The sequence below is a fragment of the Capricornis sumatraensis genome, chromosome 20, assembly GCF_032405125.1.
Source record: "Capricornis sumatraensis isolate serow.1 chromosome 20, serow.2, whole genome shotgun sequence".
Lineage (NCBI taxonomy): Eukaryota > Metazoa > Chordata > Mammalia > Artiodactyla > Bovidae > Capricornis > Capricornis sumatraensis.
This window is the reverse complement of record NC_091088.1, coordinates 16,740,460-16,759,937: the sequence shown is the minus strand read 5'-3', so window position 1 is coordinate 16,759,937 and position 19,478 is coordinate 16,740,460. Positions and strand designations below refer to the sequence as shown.

At 48.5% G+C, this 19,478-nt stretch overlaps 1 protein-coding gene and 1 pseudogene across 2 annotated transcripts in view; one reads left to right on the top strand and one right to left on the bottom strand.

Moving 5' to 3' along the window:
* Window positions 1–1,538: 1,538 nt before the first annotated feature.
* USP10 (ubiquitin specific peptidase 10) overlaps window positions 1,539–19,478 on the bottom strand; it is a 64,283-nt gene continuing 46,343 nt past the window's right edge. Inside the window, exons 5-14 of one of the 2 annotated variants that reach the window (XM_068992058.1) lie at window positions 15,690–15,781; window positions 15,110–15,219; window positions 14,563–14,618; window positions 14,226–14,329; window positions 11,770–11,869; window positions 10,817–10,994; window positions 8,367–8,532; window positions 7,168–7,312; window positions 5,855–5,920; window positions 1,539–3,210 (exon numbers count right to left, since the gene is read on the bottom strand). In XM_068992058.1, coding sequence (XP_068848159.1) covers window positions 3,023–3,210; window positions 5,855–5,920; window positions 7,168–7,312; window positions 8,367–8,532; window positions 10,817–10,994; window positions 11,770–11,869; window positions 14,226–14,329; window positions 14,563–14,618; window positions 15,110–15,219; window positions 15,690–15,781 — 1,205 coding nt within the window. In that variant the 3' untranslated portion in view covers window positions 1,539–3,022. The remainder of the gene's footprint in view (window positions 3,211–5,854; window positions 5,921–7,167; window positions 7,313–8,366; window positions 8,533–10,816; window positions 10,995–11,769; window positions 11,870–14,225; window positions 14,330–14,562; window positions 14,619–15,109; window positions 15,220–15,689; window positions 15,782–19,478) is intronic. The other variant, XM_068992059.1, reaches the window with a different exon arrangement.
* Window positions 17,935–18,822, top strand: LOC138096603 (large ribosomal subunit protein uL18 pseudogene; annotated as a pseudogene).

Genomic DNA, 19,478 nt, shown 5'->3' with positions numbered 1-19,478 from the left:
AAAAACAAGAGAAAGGAAGACTACCATCGTTCGAGTCACTCGGAATGGAGCCCATTTTCCACCAGGAAAAGCAGCACGTGCACTTTCCTGGCTTTGGGCACACAACACACCAACCAGATACACCCGGTTTTACTCTTCCTGGAGGACTTCCGGGTCTTGTTCACCTTATTTCACACAGTAAGGGAAAAAACCCCAGTGAAACGCTTCTAACATCAGCCTAGCATTCACAGTGCTTTAAAAGCCAGTGACAAAGACACGTCAAATCACTCAATTTTCCACCCCAACAACAAGGTTCATGGTCCGAGTGTAAATGACCTTAAACCCAAGGAAACAAGTCTATGAGACTTCTAAAAAATACTAAAATCTGCAGCACAGCATACTGAACATTAGTCCAAAATCTCAAGGACATGGAGAGGCCCACAGTTCACGTGGGACCCTAGAAAGCATTGGACTTGCTAGAATGATCTCATCTTCCCAAGGGCCAATCAGTCCCTCCAGGGACCAAAGGCAGAGAGTTGTGAATTCCAGGCTGGCATCTCCTCACTATACAGTCGGCCCCTTCCTGAGCTTTGCTCGTCTGCAGCCGGGCATGCTGACCCTGCATAAGCACAAGAAAACTGGAAAGCTATGTCTCTGTCATAAACACGACCAGAGCTGTTAGGGAGTAGGGGCCATGGGGGGTCTTTCAGACAACACACTCGTATTCAGGGTAACAGAGGAGCCCTCTGCTGCCTGCCAGACACGACACAGAATCTATGAGTCTGACGTGCCAGAAGGGACAGCAACGCTCAAGAGTGAATGCGGCACCTCCACACGGGACAGGGTGACCGAGACGCCCAAGGGGCTGCTGGACTGAATTCATCACCAACCACTTCTGAGAGAGACAAGATCTTTTGAAGGAAGCTTCTTGATATTTCAGTCATTTCCAACATACTTTGGGCTTGACAAAATAGGTGACTTAGCAATTTGAAAACGAGGAAGAGATCCCTGAATGACATCCGAGGGAAAATACTGAAATACACAGGGTGGGTGCTAAGATCTGGAAGCAGGCAGTATGCCAACAACAGCAGCGTTCTGTCCTGGCCTGTTTCAGATTCCTGGGAATGGCGCCTCCCGACTGGGAGGCCTTGTTCTGGACAGGACGCTTGCTGACTCACGGGGACACTGTAACCAACGCCAGTTATAGAGGCTAAACCTCAGACAGGCAAGCCGCTCACACAGGACGCCCTGCCCCAGTTCGCAGATCACAGTGTAGAACAAACAGCGCCAGGCTCTGGAAGAGGCTCCCACCATGTGGTGGGGGTACTGCTGTGCAGGCTGCTTTCCCCAAACTTACTCTGGACTCCACATGTTCCACAACAATTGTACATAATTTTGATGAGAAGCTGATTATGACTCATTAAGAAGCTAAGCAAATCAGAGCAGAGCAACGACATAGCAAGCAGGCCCAGAGGACAATGTTAGTGCTACAATTTTTTAATGTGCATAAATTTTATTGAAATACAGCTGATTTACAATGTTGCGTTTCCGGTGTACAGCATGGTGACTCAGTTACGTACATGTACACACTCTTGTCCTGTACACAATACTGGGTACGGTTCCCTGTGCTCTAACAGCACTGTAGTTCGAAAGTAAGCTCACAGTGACACATGGCTATGAGCAGCGGGTGCTAAAAGGAAGAGCTTGGACCACGTAAATCCGCTTCTCTGGGGACCCCAGCTCACTGCTGTGAGGGGCCTGTGCAGGGCCTTCCAGAACCAGAGTGCCATGGGCCAGGGAATGCCTGACATGCATGACGCCTCTCCATCTCTTCCATCTCGAAAGGCTTCCTTTCCACATCCAGAGGTGGTGTCCATGGCGCAGTCAGGAGGCTTGGTGGTGGGCAACGACGGGGATGCTTGGGCAAGACCCACACCCCCCACCTCTGTGAAATGAGCAACGCAGGGGACAACACAATGGGGAGAGCACTCACCAGCCCCCCATTTCTGCTATTTGAAGATCTTAAAAAAATCCACCTATCCAAATCACTAGCATTAGCAACTCTGGGAACAGTGAACAACGACCATCTGAGGGCTGGGTTGGCGTTCACAAACACGGCAGGCTGCACCAAGGGCTTACTCTAATTCCGGCAGTGCAGTCCTGCCTGCTTGAACTCCAGTTACTGGAAAAGGCACTCGCTGTCAAAGAAACACCACACATGCAGCTTTAAACCAACTTTGTGATTTTTATTGATGGGCGACAACTGTATACTCCTAGCTATCACTAACTGTGTACAATTAGAGACGCGGCATTGTAGAAGAGCAGACAGCAGAATTAGACAGCAGACGGAGGGAAATACCAATCTTCGCTATTTTGCTCCTTTTTCATTATGTGTACACAGAAGCATGAATGCGTTTTGAAATCTTTTAATGGCAATAAAGTTACAATCACCCTTCTATGTGACTGGCATCGTAACTCCAGATATTTGATCTGCAATGTGTACGTAAGCAGCTTCTCATCGCACAATTATTAAAATGTATTTTTCCTGTTAGGAACCAGCAACTTTTTTTGTGTTTATCTTCTGAAGAACTATTTCTTCTCTGGTAACTGGCTCGTTTTTATCATTTATCAAAAACTAAAGGGTGAGGGGCAAAAGTGTGATGGATTAAAAAATTTATCCTTTTTAAGGAAAGATAAAATTCATTTTCACAAATTTACAAGTGGTGTTGCTGGTGCAGGACTTACTCTACTATGCAATTAGACCGGGAATCAAACGCAAGTTCCCCTTCTTACTCAGCAATCAGCATTATTTCAGAAATGTATTTTTCATGTATTTTCTTGAATCAAGCGACAGTCTGTTTCACCAGATGATTTTGATTTGGAAGTCAGAAGTCAACAGAAGCTATGCTGTGCACAAACCCCAAGGCGTCTCCTTTCATTCTAGCCCATTTTTGCGACAGGGAGAAAGAGCTTCTCTCTAAAGAGCCACTAAAGAGAAGAGGGGAGGCGGTGCGTGCCGAGTCGGCGCGCGGCGCAGGCGCGGCTACAGCAGGTCCACGCGGCGGTAGTACAGGAGGTAGGCTGTGCGCTCGGCGGCGGGCCTCACCACCTGCTGCTGGCTGACCACCTTGACCGTCTGGTCGTCGATGCGCAGCCAGCCGTTGAGCCCGATCTGGAAGACGTCCGTGGTGTAGTGGCCGCCCGTGGCGCTGCTGCCGTGGTGGTAGACCACTGCAAAAGAGGGCCGGGCGCCGTGAGAGCGGCTTCACACACCAGTGCCTACGGCACCCCCCAGTCTCGCGAAACCCAACACCAAGCCAGGTGGGACAGAGAAACATGACACACACAGCGAGGCTGTCTAAACTCACAACTCTCAACAAGTGACAACACAGAGTCACACGCCTAAACTGTAATAACACTTTTAGACCTCCCACACCACAGAAGAAATGCCAATTTATGATGGGGCCGTCCCATCTGTGAGCCCTGTGGGGACTTGGGGCTGGAGCCAGCCCCCTGGGAAGCAGGATGCACAGGAGACACTGCCTGCAGAGCCGTCAGCCAGGCGCCCTGGGGGACCGCACACTGAGACCCAAACCCTAGGCCCTGATCCAGCCAACCCCATGTCCAGACTGTTCTCAGCAGAGTGTCTGAATCCTGGACAGCATGGAAACATGGAAAAGCCTAACCCACTAGGAGGAATGCCAAGCACATTACAACAAGATGAATTTTTTCATAGGACAGATTAGGACTGTTTGTTTGGTGGTTTAGAAATAGGCTTACACTACATGAAAAAACCAAGAATCTGAGGTTTGCTGAGGACTGTCACCCATGACAAGGACAGCACTGCCCCAGGAGGGTCGCCTGGGCAGGTAGCTGGGCTGAGTGGGCACCTGTGGAACCACCCGGCAGACACGGCACGCTGGCCACTGCTCTGTTTTTCTTCGGAAAGGCACTGCCCCCTTCCATGAAGAGGAGGGCCCAGGAATGGCCTGCCCGGCAGCAGACCAAGCCTGCATGAAGGAAGCAGCCTCCGGTGACATTTGAGGAAGGGGACGGCAGTGTGGCCAGGGGGAGCTGTGTGCTACCGTGAGTGGCGGGAAGGACAGTCTCTCAGGCAGAGAGGCACGGTCTGGCATGGAATTCAGCAGTAAATACACCTGAACGTCAGTGCACTCTCCCCTCGTAAGGGAACCCGAACCCACCCTGAGCCAGGGACCTGGGCTCTGCTGGGGCTCAGAGGGCACGGGGCACTGGCCCACCAGTGACGAACGTGACTGGTCACATGAGGAGAGCAAGACTGTAGGGCCATCGGGTGGGAAACCAGCCAAGGGACCAACACCAGGAGGCAGCTTCATCTTGTCCTGCAGGTCCCCAACGAAGAGGCTGCCGCACTTTACCTCTAAGGCCTACCTGACTTGGGAGAGAGTTTTGGGCATTTTTTTTTTTAGTGACCAGGACGCTGGGACTGAAAGGACCTGTGGATTTAACTGATTTGCATTTCCTTTGACACACTTCATTCTAAATATTCAGAAGAGAAGCCTCTACATGTATTCGGGCTTCTTAAACAGTAACCCCATAGCTAACGTGGTGACGTGTCATGGATACCCAGCAAGCTCACTGTCATAGAAGCAGAGCTGAGAACCAGAGATTTTCAAAAGCTTATGCACTGTACTAACTCGTTTTCTTTGTCCCACAGTCAAAACCATTTTTAAATAAGTACCTCTCTACTCACATTGTACAGAGAGTTGCAATCCATCCAGTGACCTTATTTCTGAGGTCAGAAGGCTCATGATGGGGACTCAGGGGTGCAGGCAGGTGGAGTCCATGCTCTCACCATGGTCCCCTTGACCAAGAGACGAGACCTCCTAATCCTGCCTGTGACATCACCCCCTCTGCAAGGACCCCAAAGGAGAACTGCCGGGGACTCAGGAAAACATGTTCATGCCCTGGGACCTCACAAACCTCAGGGGCCAGGCTGCACCCTGGGGGCCTCTGGTCTCACAGGCAGGCCGCAGAGAGGCCTCCAAGCGTCTAGCCCACAGCAGGCTGGGGGAATGCAGTGCCCACCAGCTCCCAGCAGGCTGGGGCCAGGCTGTGATGAGCCACCTTGGGGAGAAGAACAAGTCAGAGGGAGCAGGACCCACTGGGAAGAAAAGGTTGACCGGGCCCACCATGTTCTCACAGGGCCCCTGAACCACCACTGACCAGGGCCCACACCCACATTCTGAGCACTGGGGGCAGACCCAGGGCAGGAGTGCGAAGCTCTACTCTGCCACGAAAGGGCACGGAGTGGTGAGTGCCCCTCCACAGCTTCAGTGTGTTCTTCTACAAAAGGGGGACAGCACTGCGTTCCTCTCGGGAAACTGTTAAGGACTAAATGGGGTTCTACGTAAGAAGTATCTGGTGGAAAGGTCAACGAACTGGTGAGGGCCAATAAACAGCAGTCATTACAAACAGGCTCACAGAAGGCAACACAAAAGGAGGGTGGGAGAAAAGCTAGAAAATTCTAATAGAAATGGCCAAAAAAGCAAACACAATTGGCCATGGGCACCTCATCCCCAGTAGGGAGGATTCCCAGCCTGACAACCTCACTCCTCTGGCTCCAAGACAGAAACATCACGACAGAAATGAAGTCGTACACTGGATTGAGCTTTAGAGCGAGCCAGGAGGACATTCTGTCAAATTGCAAACACACCAAATTTTAGGTAAAACACACTTTTTCAAATGATTTCCAGACTAATAAAGTCCAGAGGGATATCAACAATTTTTCTCTATGTTAAATGGTAATTATAACAATATAAAATTGTGCCTGAGTGTAAAACCTTTTAATCATCACTTTAATAGGAAAATATCATGTCGTACAAAGTTTACTTACCTGCAAACAGCCTATAGGTTCTGTGGCATTTAAAGTTCTTACTTTTGACCCCTGGAGAAAGCAGTTCTGAAAAACAAAATATCAACAATTTCTATCTATAAAAGGGCTGACATACCAGGGTCTCAGAAAAATGGGCAGACAGCGGCCTGCATACAAGTCACCACCCTGTGGACCAGGGAGAACTGCCAGCACTCCAGCCCTTTGTCTGAGGACAACTGAGCAGAGAGGCAGTAACCACGTCACCAGAACCCACCCATCAGGGCATGGGCAGTGAGCCTCAAGCTCATGCTAGAAACTCCTTACAAGCAGAGGTTCTAAAAAGTAGAGAAGCAAGATAAAAACAAAGCAGCCCTGGAAAGCCTAAGATGGGAAACATTGTCCACGTGCACCAGATCACAAAACTCCAACACACAGTGAGATGACTTTCGGTTGGCATTTCTTCCCTTCTCTGGTCCTCAAGCAGACCGTGAACTGGCACTGGAAGCACACCTACAGGCAGAAGGCGGCCACTCCTGAGAACAGGACTGAAAGCAGAGCCCACTGGAGGGAGAGGAAGCACGAGGCCCCTGGGCAACAGGTGGCCCCAGGCCCGCTGCCCGCAGGTCCTGCTGCCCAGCAGGTCGCAGGGCCGGGGCAGGGGAGGCAGGGAAGGAGGACGGCAGGCCCGGTCCTCCAGGAGCCCACGGATCGCACCCATGTCCTGTCTCCAGGCACCTGGACACTCTGAGCATCACCTCTAGCTTGTTATGCTCCTGAGGGAACTGCAGTTTCACACATAACATCTCTCATAAATTCTGAAGCTTTCCAGGGAAGTTTTCCTTCAAGCTCACTCTTAGAAGGACAACGGGGTGCTTGGACCACGAAGTGCCCAAGCTGGAGCCCCAGTGACCTGGTGGAGACCTGGGGCTGGGCCACAGCTCTGAGCAGAGCCACTGGTGCCAGAGGGCAATGCTCCCCATCCTCTATAAAGCCCAATTAAGCAGGCTGCTCCCACAGTTGCTAATATTTGGTGTAAGTAAAAATATTTATTACCACTGATCCATAAAGTTTTTATATATTTTGGTATTTTTCTCACCTAGTAATATGTTCATATGGTTTATTCATTTTTTTACTTTGTCTTTAAAAACCCATTTTCATGAGACTTTTAACCTAGAACTCTATTAAGGAGTCAAGATATGTAAACCAAAAAAAATCAGGAGCGAGCGCTTCTGAATCCTGACAGGGGACGGAAAAGCTTAAGCTTCAAGAAGCTGGCTGGTTTCCAGCATCACCAGAGTGTCACCGTGAATGCTTCTGCCTTACACAGCTGTTACCTTTACTAATTTCCAAGTCCACAGGATATTCGATATTTTTGATGAGCTTCTGACAGCCACCGGTCTTCTCGTAGACAAACCGTTTGAGGTGCAGCACGAGCACAGGAGGGAGCTTTTCAAGAGTCACTCTCCGGCTGATCTCCACCTGAGACAGAGCACAGCGGACACACTGTCGCACTTCGAGAGGCAGACGCGGGGCCACTGCCTACGCCAGGACTCAGCGTTCCGGGGCGGCGCGTCTCACATCTTCCTGAGGCTCTTTCTGAGCACCACTGACCTCCCTCAGTACATGCTAACAACCCTACAGACGCAGCTTGGGGCCCTAGGCCAAGTTAAGAACTTCTGTCCTAGGGCATTAAACTGGCATAAAAATCCAAAGGCTAACTTAGTAATACCTTCAATTACATACATATTGACTCATTTTTTAGTAATTCTCACAATACAGAGAAAGCTGAGGCCAGTGTGTTTCTTGCTAATGCCAGAAATGACCTTAAAGCCGTTTGGTCTAACCACTGGTTTTATAACAGTTCCAGTTTTACCCATGTGAAATGCCCTTAAGCACTTTCAAGTGTCTACTGAATGCTGTTTCTTATTAAAATGGATCTTCAGAAGCAAATTTAACCTCTTTATGTACTGTTCTGTACCTTCAAACGTGTTGATGCTCCCTGTGTTTCTATGGAGAATACTTCTAGTAGAAAATACTTGTTCAAGTCACAATCCAAAAGATAGCAGCACAGAAAAAACACCCAGCAAACTTTTGGAGAAGTGCCCACCTGTCTGGCTGAAGGTGTGTGCAGGGGGTCAGGCTTTAGGGAAGCAAGCCTAGTGGCCACCACCACCCAGCTTTTTTTGGTTTCCAGACGCCTTCTCGCCTGTACTTCCATTTGGACGGAGATCCCAAGGGTGGAAATGGCCCTGCCGTCTCTACATTTCCATGGAGCACCTAGAGTTGAGTGTCTCACACACTACACGAATGGTGAATGAATAAAAACATGACTACAGTTCCACAGTCAGAACCAGAGACCATGATGTTTCAGCCATTTCATTCTAAAACGTAGAAGCTTTCAGTCCAAAACATGTTCAACAACTGATCTGAGGAGCAGAGGTGAAACCCACTTTTCCTCATTCCAGACACATGCTCCCCCTGTCACCCCACGGAGGGCCCCAGGACAAACGTCCCAGACAGACAGTGAACATACCTCTTGTTTGGTTTTGGTGGTGTAACCCTGGACAGACTCTCTGGCCACCAGGCTCTCCAGCGCATCCTGCACAGTGCGTATCTTGTCAGACTGGATGTCCAGCTGCAGGGTGAAGAATGGCTGCAGGGTGGCAGACTCTTTTGAACTCTGCTGGTAAACCACGGACCTGGGGTGAAAGCACAGCACACCTAAGAGCCCGCCTTCCCGCTCCCCTGGAGGTTGTGCAACAGGACAGGAAAAACAAATGAGATTATGGTGCCACAAGCAAGATTTCCCAGCATCTCTGTCAGCTGACAGGAGAGGACAGAAATGCCAAAACTATGCTGAATTTTAATATAACTCTGCTCAACACTACCTCGAAAGAATTTCTAGCAACTCAATCCACCAGGTGGAAATTTGGAAGGCTTCCAAAGGCCTTCTCTACTTTATTTAATGCACCAGTTAGCAAAGGTGATGATCCTGCCACAGTCAAAACGCTGGCTCTTTGTATCCTCTCAAAGTCTCGCAGGCTGTTTTACTGATTGACTGATTTTTAAATTTTTATTATTTTATTTCTGGCTGTGCTGGGTCTTTGTTGCTCTGCGCGGGCTTTCTCCAGTTGTAGCAAGCAGGGGCTACTCTTCGTTGCTGAGCACAGGCTCTAGAGCACAGGCTCAGAGGCATGGCGCTCGGGCTTAGTTGCTCTGTGACATGTGGAATCCTCCCAGATTAAGGGACTGAACTGGTGTCCCCTGCATTGGCAGGCAGCTTCTTATCCACTGCACCAGCAGGCGAGTCCCCGCAGGCTGTTTTAATAAGAGTGAACTCCAAGGTATAAACAGAATGTCTTGGGTAGCATTCACCCCTGAAAACGACTCCATAAAGGAAGGAGAGCAGGGTGTGTGTGACAGGGAGGCGGCCTCAGCTCAGCCTTGCTTCCTTAGCTGGTTTTCCATTTCATTTTCCTTTGTCTAAGTTTTTCTGAGTAAAAGTGTGTGCTGCGTCCATGTCTCATCGAGCCTCAGCAAGGAGCTCAACACGGAACTCTGACTCTGCAGCACAAGTTCCCTAGTTTACACAGAAATAAAGGGGTGGACAGTGGTCAGACTTCTCGAGGAACTGCTGCGAAGGGCAGTCAGCAGCCTCCACGGTTTTCTTCTCTCCCGCCACTTCCCCGACACACAGCACGGCAGCACCTCCAGGCCCCCGTGAGGAGGCGGCCCAGAGAGCAGCGGCTATTCCCTTGATCCCAAAGCATAACGGGCCTGGACTCTGTCAGGAGGGTGGGAAAGGTGGAGAAAGGTGCTGGTCTCCTTGGGAAACTAAAAAGCTCCCAGAAGGGGGTGGATTTTAGGAGAAAACCTTTCAGTTGGAGACTGACACAACAGACTCCAAAACAGGAAGGGGCCTGCAGAGTCCAGTCCACAGTGAGGGCATAGGAACCACACGTTCAAGATCGAGGGACCAGCCCGGGAGCCCTGATCATCAGTTGATGAGGTTCTCATCAGCCTACTAAAAGGCACTCGACCTAAGCTGTTTTAGCAGAGGGACCGAACTTCCAATGCCTTGAAAAGGGCATTACTTCTTGATTTAGGACAACAGAGAGCTAAGAGCCTCACTTAAAAAAAAAAAAAAAAACACTCCTGAAGGCGATCAGAAGAAGACTGAACTGTAATGAGGTCCCTGAGGACTCTGGAGGAGCAAGGAGGTCCTTGGAGTCAGCGCAAGTTCTACTGAACTCCACATCACGTGGTACTGAACAGCTCCAATGTAACTAAATAAGCAAAAACTTTCCTTCTAGGACTTCGTGAATGAGCAAAGGGCAGCTGGCCTGAGGGCGCTGGGGCAAGGAGGTGCCACATGTCTTCCTCAATGTAAAAAGCTTCTCCCTCAACTTCCCAGCTCAGCTGGCTCCAGGGCCTAAAACCCTTCCAATCAGATACACGAATGTCTTAACAAAACATGTATTTCCATTAACTTGTCTTTCCCTTCCTTCCAGGCTGTGAGCAGCTGACGGAGGGAATGTCAGTGTGTTCAGAGTTGAGGGGGCCGGGGGCCAGGAGCCACTGGCGGACCGGTGGGGTGGTGTCTTCCACAGGAGTGTCACCATGGGTCCTGTGGGGCCAGCAAGGTGCCAGGAGGCCCAAGAACAGAGCAGGCACACAGTGCAGAGGCAGCGCATCCCGTCCAAAATTTCTCAGGACAAATCTTACACCACCGCCTCCAGCAAAATGGCAAAACCCTAAAAAAATGCAAATGCTAAATTATTCCAGAAAAAGCATAAAACCAGGATTTCCAGAGCGGTCCAGCGGCTAAAACTCCACACTCCCAATGCGGGGAGCCTGGGTTTGGTCCTTGGTCAGGGACTAGATCCCACATGTTGCTACTAAAGATGGAAGTTCCTACATGCCACAAATAAGACCCAGCTCAGTCAAATAAGCAAGTATTTTTGAAAAAGAAAAGCGTAAAACCTGATGTGTCCACCAAAAATGCCAGTGATGGGGGTCTGAACAAAGTCCGCCTGGCGAGTGACTGAGGTCTTGTTTCGGGGACCCACTTGCTCCCATTCGTCCTCACTTCCTTCTCCTGGTTCTTCCTGCTCATCTTCATTCACTGAGTGGCTTTTGGGTCCATTGGAAATAGTTAGTTCTGAAAAGCAGACCATCTGCTTAGGCTACTATACACATTTACACAAAGAACAAAAATTAAAGACGGTTCTACGTGAGCCACCTACACAGATCTGTCAACTGCAGCGTCAGAGTGAGCTCAGGGTGGCACACTGGGGACAAACGCAATGGTACGATGCCCCGTGTCCCTGCTGGCTGACCAGGGGTGGATGACACCAGGGGACACCTGGGGCACGCGGGTGGGAAGGGGGAGCACACTCTGACGCGGTATCGCAGTCAGGCTCCTCCACTTGTGAGGAGACTCAGGGTACCAAGAAAGTCACCCCTACCTCAGGGGACACATGCTTTAGCAGAAGTGAACTAAACCACCATCTGTAACTTGATTTTGAATCACTTTCAGGGGAAAAACTCCTCTGGTGGGGCAACAGGGATAGAAACGGATTAGTAAGGAGAGTGTGGTAACAACTGTAGACTCCGTCAGTCATACAGGTAATTGCCAAACTATTCCTTCAGCTTTTCTTTATGTTTAATCATTTTCTTAATTACAAGTTGTAGGGGAAAAAGCAAAGGCTCTGGACAAATTCTTTAATATACAAACTATAACATTCTGAGTGGTACATAATAAGTAATGTCAAAGTAATTAGTTATCTTAATGAGTAAACAAGTAACTCTTGAAGGGTGGATGACTGTTATGGGGAAGGCAACTTATTATATAAAGATTATATATAGCATCTGTTTAAGAAAGATTTTTTTAAAAATGTTCTATATACTTCTGTAGTAAACACACTGAAACCTACTTTCATTATTTGGTGAGAGAAGTTTCTTTAGGTTCAGCATTTCCTCATGGAGTCCATTCAGAATGAAGCCTAAGTACTCTTCAGCATCTTCTTGTCGACCCTGAGAAGGTCAAATAGGATAGTGTTAATTTTAACAGATTACTCTCCAAGGCCTGCACAGAGTATATTATCTGCATATACAAACTAGCCTTCTCCTGAATGTTCAGTAAGATTTAACATAAAGAGTTTCCCCAAAACCATATGGATTTTTCCTTGACAATTAAGATGGTGAAGAAGAGGAGAGGGAAGGAGATTAAACATTTATCTCTAAGCAATAAAAAGGGTGTTTTGTTTGCTTTTTTCATTTTTGCTTTTCTGTACTTCTGAAATCTCCTACAATAAACAGATACTACCTTCATGATAAGTTATTTTAAAAGTTGCTTTTTTATTAAAATGAGATAAAAACATGAACTCAATGTCTAGGCCACCCCACTGCACAACCCCAGGGGTCACCATGCACACTGTAAGCTGTAAAATTAGTAACCCCTGTATGCCTCCTTCCATTTTTGACAATGGGCAACCAAGGTAGAAAAGATGTTATATATGAAAAACTACTCATTTAAAGACTCAGCTGCCTGTTTCACACATCAGTATAATCAACGGTATATGAATCACACAAGACCAGTCATACAGAGACGTCATCTCACATGGTTTCGTCTGATTATGTAATTTATCATGATCGCTTCACACTTCACTCTTTGGAGCATAACCATGTGCCTGTTTCAAGGATCTGCAAGCTCTTCTGCTTGCGGTCTCTGAACAGATCTGCTTACTCTCGTGTAACTGAAGCTGTGGATGGGGGCTTCTGGTGTGCGTCTGCGGGAAACGGCAAAGGCTGGCACAGCCCAAGACACAGAGAAGAGCTAACAGTGCTGGGAAAGGGCTGCTCGCTGGGCTGGGCCTCAGCTGGCATCTGGGAACTTGGGTTTCGGGAGGGCTCCCACCATTCCAGGAACTAGGAAGGGAGCATGCCCAAATCGCTCAGTGTGGTTTCAGCTGAGTGCTAGCTTTCCTTCTGGGGGTCTGGAATTTCGGTCTGTGCGAGGCAGCCGGTGCCTATGTGACTGGCCCCTAACACAACCCCTGAACACTGAGACTCCAAGGGGCGTCCTGGGTGGACCACATCCCACACGCTGTCCCAGTGTGGCATGGGAGGACCTAAGTGAGGACTGTGTGGCTGCACTGAACGGGAGTCTCAAGGGTTCCTGCAGACACTGCCCGAGTCCTCAGGCTATGCTGAACCCACTGAAGGACCAGCTTCAGAGTCCTGTGAGATCTTCCAGCTAAGCATCAACCCTGAGGGGGGTCACAGGGACCCCAACAAGCCAACAGTGATGTAACAGCTGCAGGATCGCAGCGCTGCTCAGCGACAGGAAGCCCCCGGCTTTACCTCTGCCCCCCGCCCCGAGCTGGGGGCGTCCTATGGCTTCTAAAGCATCTGGACACGCATCTACCTTAGAGCTTGTCTTGCCTGTTTTCTTAAATTATCGATCTAACTCCCTTACTGGAGGATGAGCTCCTTGAGAGCAGAGGGCACACTGACTCCATGTGTGCATTTCCAACACAGAAACATCCCTAAATTCTGAACTTAACGCTCAAGGCTCTGCTGCGAGCACAGGAAGAGGCCCTGGTGGTATCCTGCTGGACTGCCCAGAGTATCCACTCTTCTTTCAAACCACGGGGTTTCAAACAGTATTACTTCACTCAGTCTTAACAGAATTTCCTTCACTGTTCCCTAAAGCATTTCCCTGACCATCATTTCATTGCTCATCTTGACTCACCACAAACTCTATCAGGGAGGAAGGAAATGCTCCAGTTCACTGTGCTGTGGGTGCCCTGATTTCCTTTCAAGGCCATGTGTCAGGGCCCTGGACAAGACCTCCACGGCCTTGAGCCCCACACCTTCAGCAGCACAGTGTAGGATGAAGAACGTCGGTCATCAGGAGTCACAGGCCCAGGAGCTGCTGCAGCAGGAGCATGAGGAGACGGCAGCCCTCCCGAATGCCGGTGTGGCGCAGGGCCCCCGGCCCCGCAGTGGCAAGGCAGTCCCTCGGAGGGCAAGGAGCTGGCTTGGCGGCCAGGCTCCACCACTTCCTAGCTGGGACCCTGGACAGTGACTTCACTTTCCTCAAATGTAACAAGCAAACAATTATCACACTACCTACCTTCACAGGGGGAAGTAAGTTAAATCTATGGAACAAACACACAGCAGTAGTGGTCACAGTAAATGATACACGAGTTGTCTGACCCCCATGACTGTCATTCCATACTCTAACCCATCCTAGCAACTGCCTCCAGAGCAAGCCCAGATCCACTGAACCCCCGCTTCATCGCACACTTGAAAGCAGAGGGCAAGCAGCGAACACACAACGGGTACGGCACGAGCTTCATGCCTGCTATGGAACGTTAATTCCCACCTTCTCAGACAGGCTCGACTTGATCACTGTCAGGAGTCTATAAATATACGTGGGTTCGAAGGCAGCTCCAGGGCGGATATCCCTCACGATTTTATCCCCGAGAGCTGCAACAGAAACAGGACATAGATTTTCACAACCCAACGAAGTCTTGAAATGACAAAAAGCATGATCACCTAAATTCCCCCCACTGCCGCCCAAACCTAAGAAGAGCTTAGGTATAGCAAGCTGCATGTAAAAAGACTTTTTTTCCCCAGCAAGACTGAATTTCTCAGTCTCAGTCATCTGACTTCATAGCTCCCCATATGTAATGGTATAAGAAACCCTTGTTTCCACTTACCTTGTCTGGGTTTTGGAGGTACTGGCATATTAGTAAACTCATTCATTAGCCGAACACTAAACAGGAGGAAAAATGTTTAGTACACTTTTTTCCAACATCAACATCAATATCATAATTTATACTGTGTAAATAATGACAGTTTAGATATATAAAGCAAAAATAGAAGACATGAATGAATTTAGTCAGCACATTTTTCAAAAAAGATATACTATCACTAAAGAGACCTGACGGCTAAATAGAGTATTAGCTTGTATGAAGATAGCAAACTTTAGGTAACCAATGCTATAAAGGCTAGTGAATTCTTAAATCTTCAAGTGATACAAATTACTAAACATTAAAATTTATTCAACTGACACTAAAGAACACAGATAAAACAATGTTACAATTACATTTCTGGTTAACTTCCATACAAAATCATGAACAGTAAATTAAAAAAAAAAAAAGAACTAACAGGATTGATTTATAGGAAATCAAAACCTTTGCTATCTGAATCTAATTATCAGAGGGGGAAGCCCACTCCTTGACTTGCTCTCAGCAGCTTACTTACAAGCTGTCTATCATGGGTGTGGATGTACAAGGCCTTTGCACTTTTGAATACAGAGGAATGAACTTCATCAGGTGATACATCGGTGGGCAAGCCACCAAGGCTTGCAGTGTCTACATAACAGCAGTAAGGAAGCGTAAAGGAAACGAAATTGATGCTCCAGAGTGTGGAAAGAGTATAAAAAACTAAATAAGCCAAGAACACTGAACAACTGAAATATGTAAACACAAAAGGAACCAAACCAAATAATCCCTGAGATAACTGCCTTGTGATATCCACGGAATTTATAAACAAGATCTTGACTTAACCAAGATTAAGTCAATTAGCACAACATTTCCAGTTTAAGTGGTCACTCTACCCTACTATTCAGGAACCCCCACCCTTTTTTTTTTCAGGACCATTTTAGAGAACTAAACTTGCTTGATTTTGACAGTCATCATCTTTTGTGGGGGGTGGTAAGGAACCAAAGTTTTGGATTCAAAATGTGGGGTGGACGCCCCACAGAAGCTGAACTAAGTCAAACGTGCCCGGGAAGAGGATGCTGCAGAAAGCCAGCCTTGGGGACAGCATCTGAGAAGGATACAGCATTGATGTAGCACCAGTTTCCTTTGTTGATCAGCCCGCGGGGTTGCAATGACACCGGTTTATGAATCAGGGTGACATTCTCCAGTAACTCTGAAAGATGGGAGCACAGTGAAGGTGTTAACGGCGTCTCAGGAGCAATTCTCCTGCTCTGGGAGCTGACTGCCTACTCCAGAGCACAGTCACACCCACAGGGAAGGCAGGCTCCATCAAAGCTTCATTCAGCTCATTATCATGTAATTACTGAATGATTAGAATTTTCAAAGGTATTTGGCCCCCCCTTCCTGAACACTGACATTTATCAACTAGGAAGCACAAGAACTGTTTTAATGAGAAACAGAAAAGGCTTAAAAAATAGTATTAACAGTATTAGGGAACAGACTTGGAGCAAGCTTTGTTATCCTCAGATTCATCTTTGATATCACTTTTCCCCGGTCTTAAAATAGCAATAAAAGAATGTTTTATGCTTTCAATAGAAATGCTTTACAACAAGGTCCCGTGTCCCCCTACAAATCCTTTACAGTGACAGCCACAATTTTTCTCGGCAAGTGCATTCCAGCTCACAGTGTTAACTCACTGTGCTTAATCCTCAGAGATCCCAGGGTAGCGCTACCATACCCTTTCACCAAAAGGAAACCGGGGCTGCAGGTTAACTTGCGTGCCTGTGACCTCAAAGGAGCCAGGAGGCGCAGTCAGTACCCAAAATTCATAACCTGCAGCCACATGACACTGCCTCCAATGACTTGTGAACATGTAACAAGGGAGCACGAATTTGATATCAGCACCGACCCCAAGGCAACACTCAAAACAAAAGAAGCCTTTCTTTTCTAAACACACAGCTGCACTGGCAGGTCCCACACTTAAGCATTAAATGAAGAAATTAATTCGCAAGGTTCTAATGTCAAACACACCCACTTCCTCCCTCTCTCCTCTGAGGATAAAATGCCCTCTGTCCTCTAATTGAGGAAGCATAGAAAATAATTTCCCCATTTATTAAAAAGTGAAACATGACCAACTCAAAAGAGAGGCCATGGAATCTGTTCAGTTAAGACTAAGTTTGCCAAGGTCCTCTCCTCCCACCCCTGCTCTCCATACGGGGCACAGTCATAAAACTCAAAACCAGCTTCCGAACATAAGGACCTCTGATAAACGCCATGCTGCTGCGGGTTAAGCCTTGCCTGGGCACCAGGACCTGCAGGCCCAGAGACAACCGAGCGGTGGCCCTGCCGTGTCAGAGCCTGCAGACCAGGCGGGGAGGCATGACACAGTGCAGGCTCCGCTGGGGGGTTGGGGGCAGGGGAGGGGACGCGCCACCCGAACCAAGGACTGGAGAAACCAGGGTAGCCAGGGCGTGCGACAGCAAATGGCACCAGAAATTTGAAAATGTCTCTAGCTGAGCGGGCTGCCTTGCGCCCAGAGGAGGCAGGCATGGAGACAAGCAGGCTCTTTGCTGGCTCTGGGGGACCATGACGAGATGAGAGGCTTGGTTTGAGTTTCAGAGGCTCGAATAAGGGCGCCCAGATGGCACCACTGAACAGTACACTGAGCCTCACAGACCAGCCAGTGGCACATCTCCACTCACACGCACACGGGACCCTGCAGCTCAGGGCCGTACGTCCTGAGAGCAATGGGTGGGGAATGGAGCCCCTGGACCACCCCCATCCAAGTGACAGGCTGAGGAGAAACCACCACGGTGATCGAGGAGGACAGGGCAGCTGGACCCAGCAGTGGAGGCAGACGCAGGCTGGAGGGCCTCAGGAGCGGAAAGCGAGAGTGGAGGGCACTGGGGCAGGAAGCCTGGCTGAGGAGGGAGACAAGAGGCATGACAGCAAATGGCACCAGAAGAGATCTCTCCAGCTGAGTGTGGTGCCTTCCACCAAGAGGAAACACACACAGGGACGGCAGGGGCTCAGGAGATCCCGGGATGGCAGGAGGGAGGGGAAGGGCAGACTCATCACGGTTTACGGGGGCCACGGGGGGACGAAATAGCAATATCAACTTCCTTGATGATGCTGGAAGCAAAGCGTCCCAAGGTCGGGGTGGGCTACGAGGATACAGACACTGAAGGAAACAGAAAGCAAAGGACCAGGGACACGCATGCAAGGCCTTATCTGAAACTTCTCTTCCCAACTGTTTTACTGGCCTCAAAAATACATTTACAGGCACCCCACCCCCACCCCCCCCCGGAGCCGTGCTGGTTCTGCAGCTCTGTGGCAAGCTGCGGAGTCGGGGTTCTGTTCCGCAGGATGGGGTTTGTTAAAGTTGTCAAGAACAAGGCCTACTTCAAGAGATACCAAGTGAAGTTCAGAAGAGGGCAAGAGGGCAAAACTGACTATGCTCGGAAACGATTGGTAATCCAAGATAAAAATAAGTACAACACACCTAAATACAGAATGATTGTTCATGTAACGAACAGAGATATCATTTGTCAGATTGCTTATGCCCGTATAGAAGGAGATATGATAGTTTGTGCAGCTTATGCTCACAAACTCCCAAAATATGGCGTGAAGGTTGGCCTGACAAATTATGCTGCCGCATATTGTTCTGGCCTGCTGCTGGCCTGCAGGCTTAATAGGTTTGGTATGGACAAAATTTATGAAGGCCAAGTCGAGATGACTGGCGATGAGTACAATGTGGAAAGCACTGATGGTCAACCCGGTGCCTTCACCTGTTACTCGGATGCAGGACTTGCCAGAACTACTACTGGGAATAAAGGTTTTGGGGCCCTGAAGGGAGCTGTCGATGGAGGCCTGTCTATCCCTCACAGTACCAAACGGTTCCCCGGTTATGATTCAGAAAGCAAAGAATTCAGTGCTGAGGTACACCGAAAGCACATCATGGGGCAAAACGTTGCAGATTACATGCGTTACCTGACTGAAGATGATAAGGATGCTTACGAGAAACAATTCTCTCAGTACATAAAGAACAACGTAACTCCAGACACGATGGAGGAGATGTATAAGACAGCTCATGCTGCAATACGAGAGAATCCAATGTATGAGAAGAAGCCTAAGAAAGAAGTTAAAAAGAAGAGGTGGAACCATCCCAAAATGTCACTTGCCCAGAAGAAAGATCGGGTAGCTCAGAAGAAGGCAAGCTTCCTCAGAGCTCAGGAACGAGGTGCTGAGAGTTAAACCAAACCACAATTTTCTATCAAGATTTTTCAGGTAAGACAATAATAAACTTATTGAACAAGCAAGCAAAAAAAAAAATACATTTACACATGGTCAAAAGTGCTTTGGATGTGTATTTTGTCAGGTTAAAAAAAATCATTTATGACAAGGCCAACTCCACTCTCAAAGGGGAAGCAGGTGCAAAAAGTGTCAGGAACTAACTGCTCTAGGCTGGAATACACCTCTCGTCTCGTGTTTCTCACTGAGCTACATGCCCAGAATAATCTCTATACCTGCAGGTGGAAACATCCTAGCCCTATGGAATCTGTGAACACAGCCAATTTAAAACTGACGACTAGCTGATTCCTTTCCAACATTTATCTGGACAATGGCGTGTGCTGACTGGACAGAACCTTTAGTTCTACATCAACCCTTCCCCTGAACCAATCCCAGGGTTGCTTACTTTAAGGGGCAGGCAGGTTAAAAAAAACAAACAGAAAAAAAAAAGTTTCACTCTTTCTTCCCCAATGCTAAGTCTCTTAGCATCACCTAGTGGTTTGTTCAGTAACTGCAGGTTAACAGAACTTCCTAAGGGGTCGCAGTCAGACCCAACTACTTGACTGAACAACAGAACTTCCAAGCAGACACATATTGGCTCCATCAGGTCTCCTCGCCTC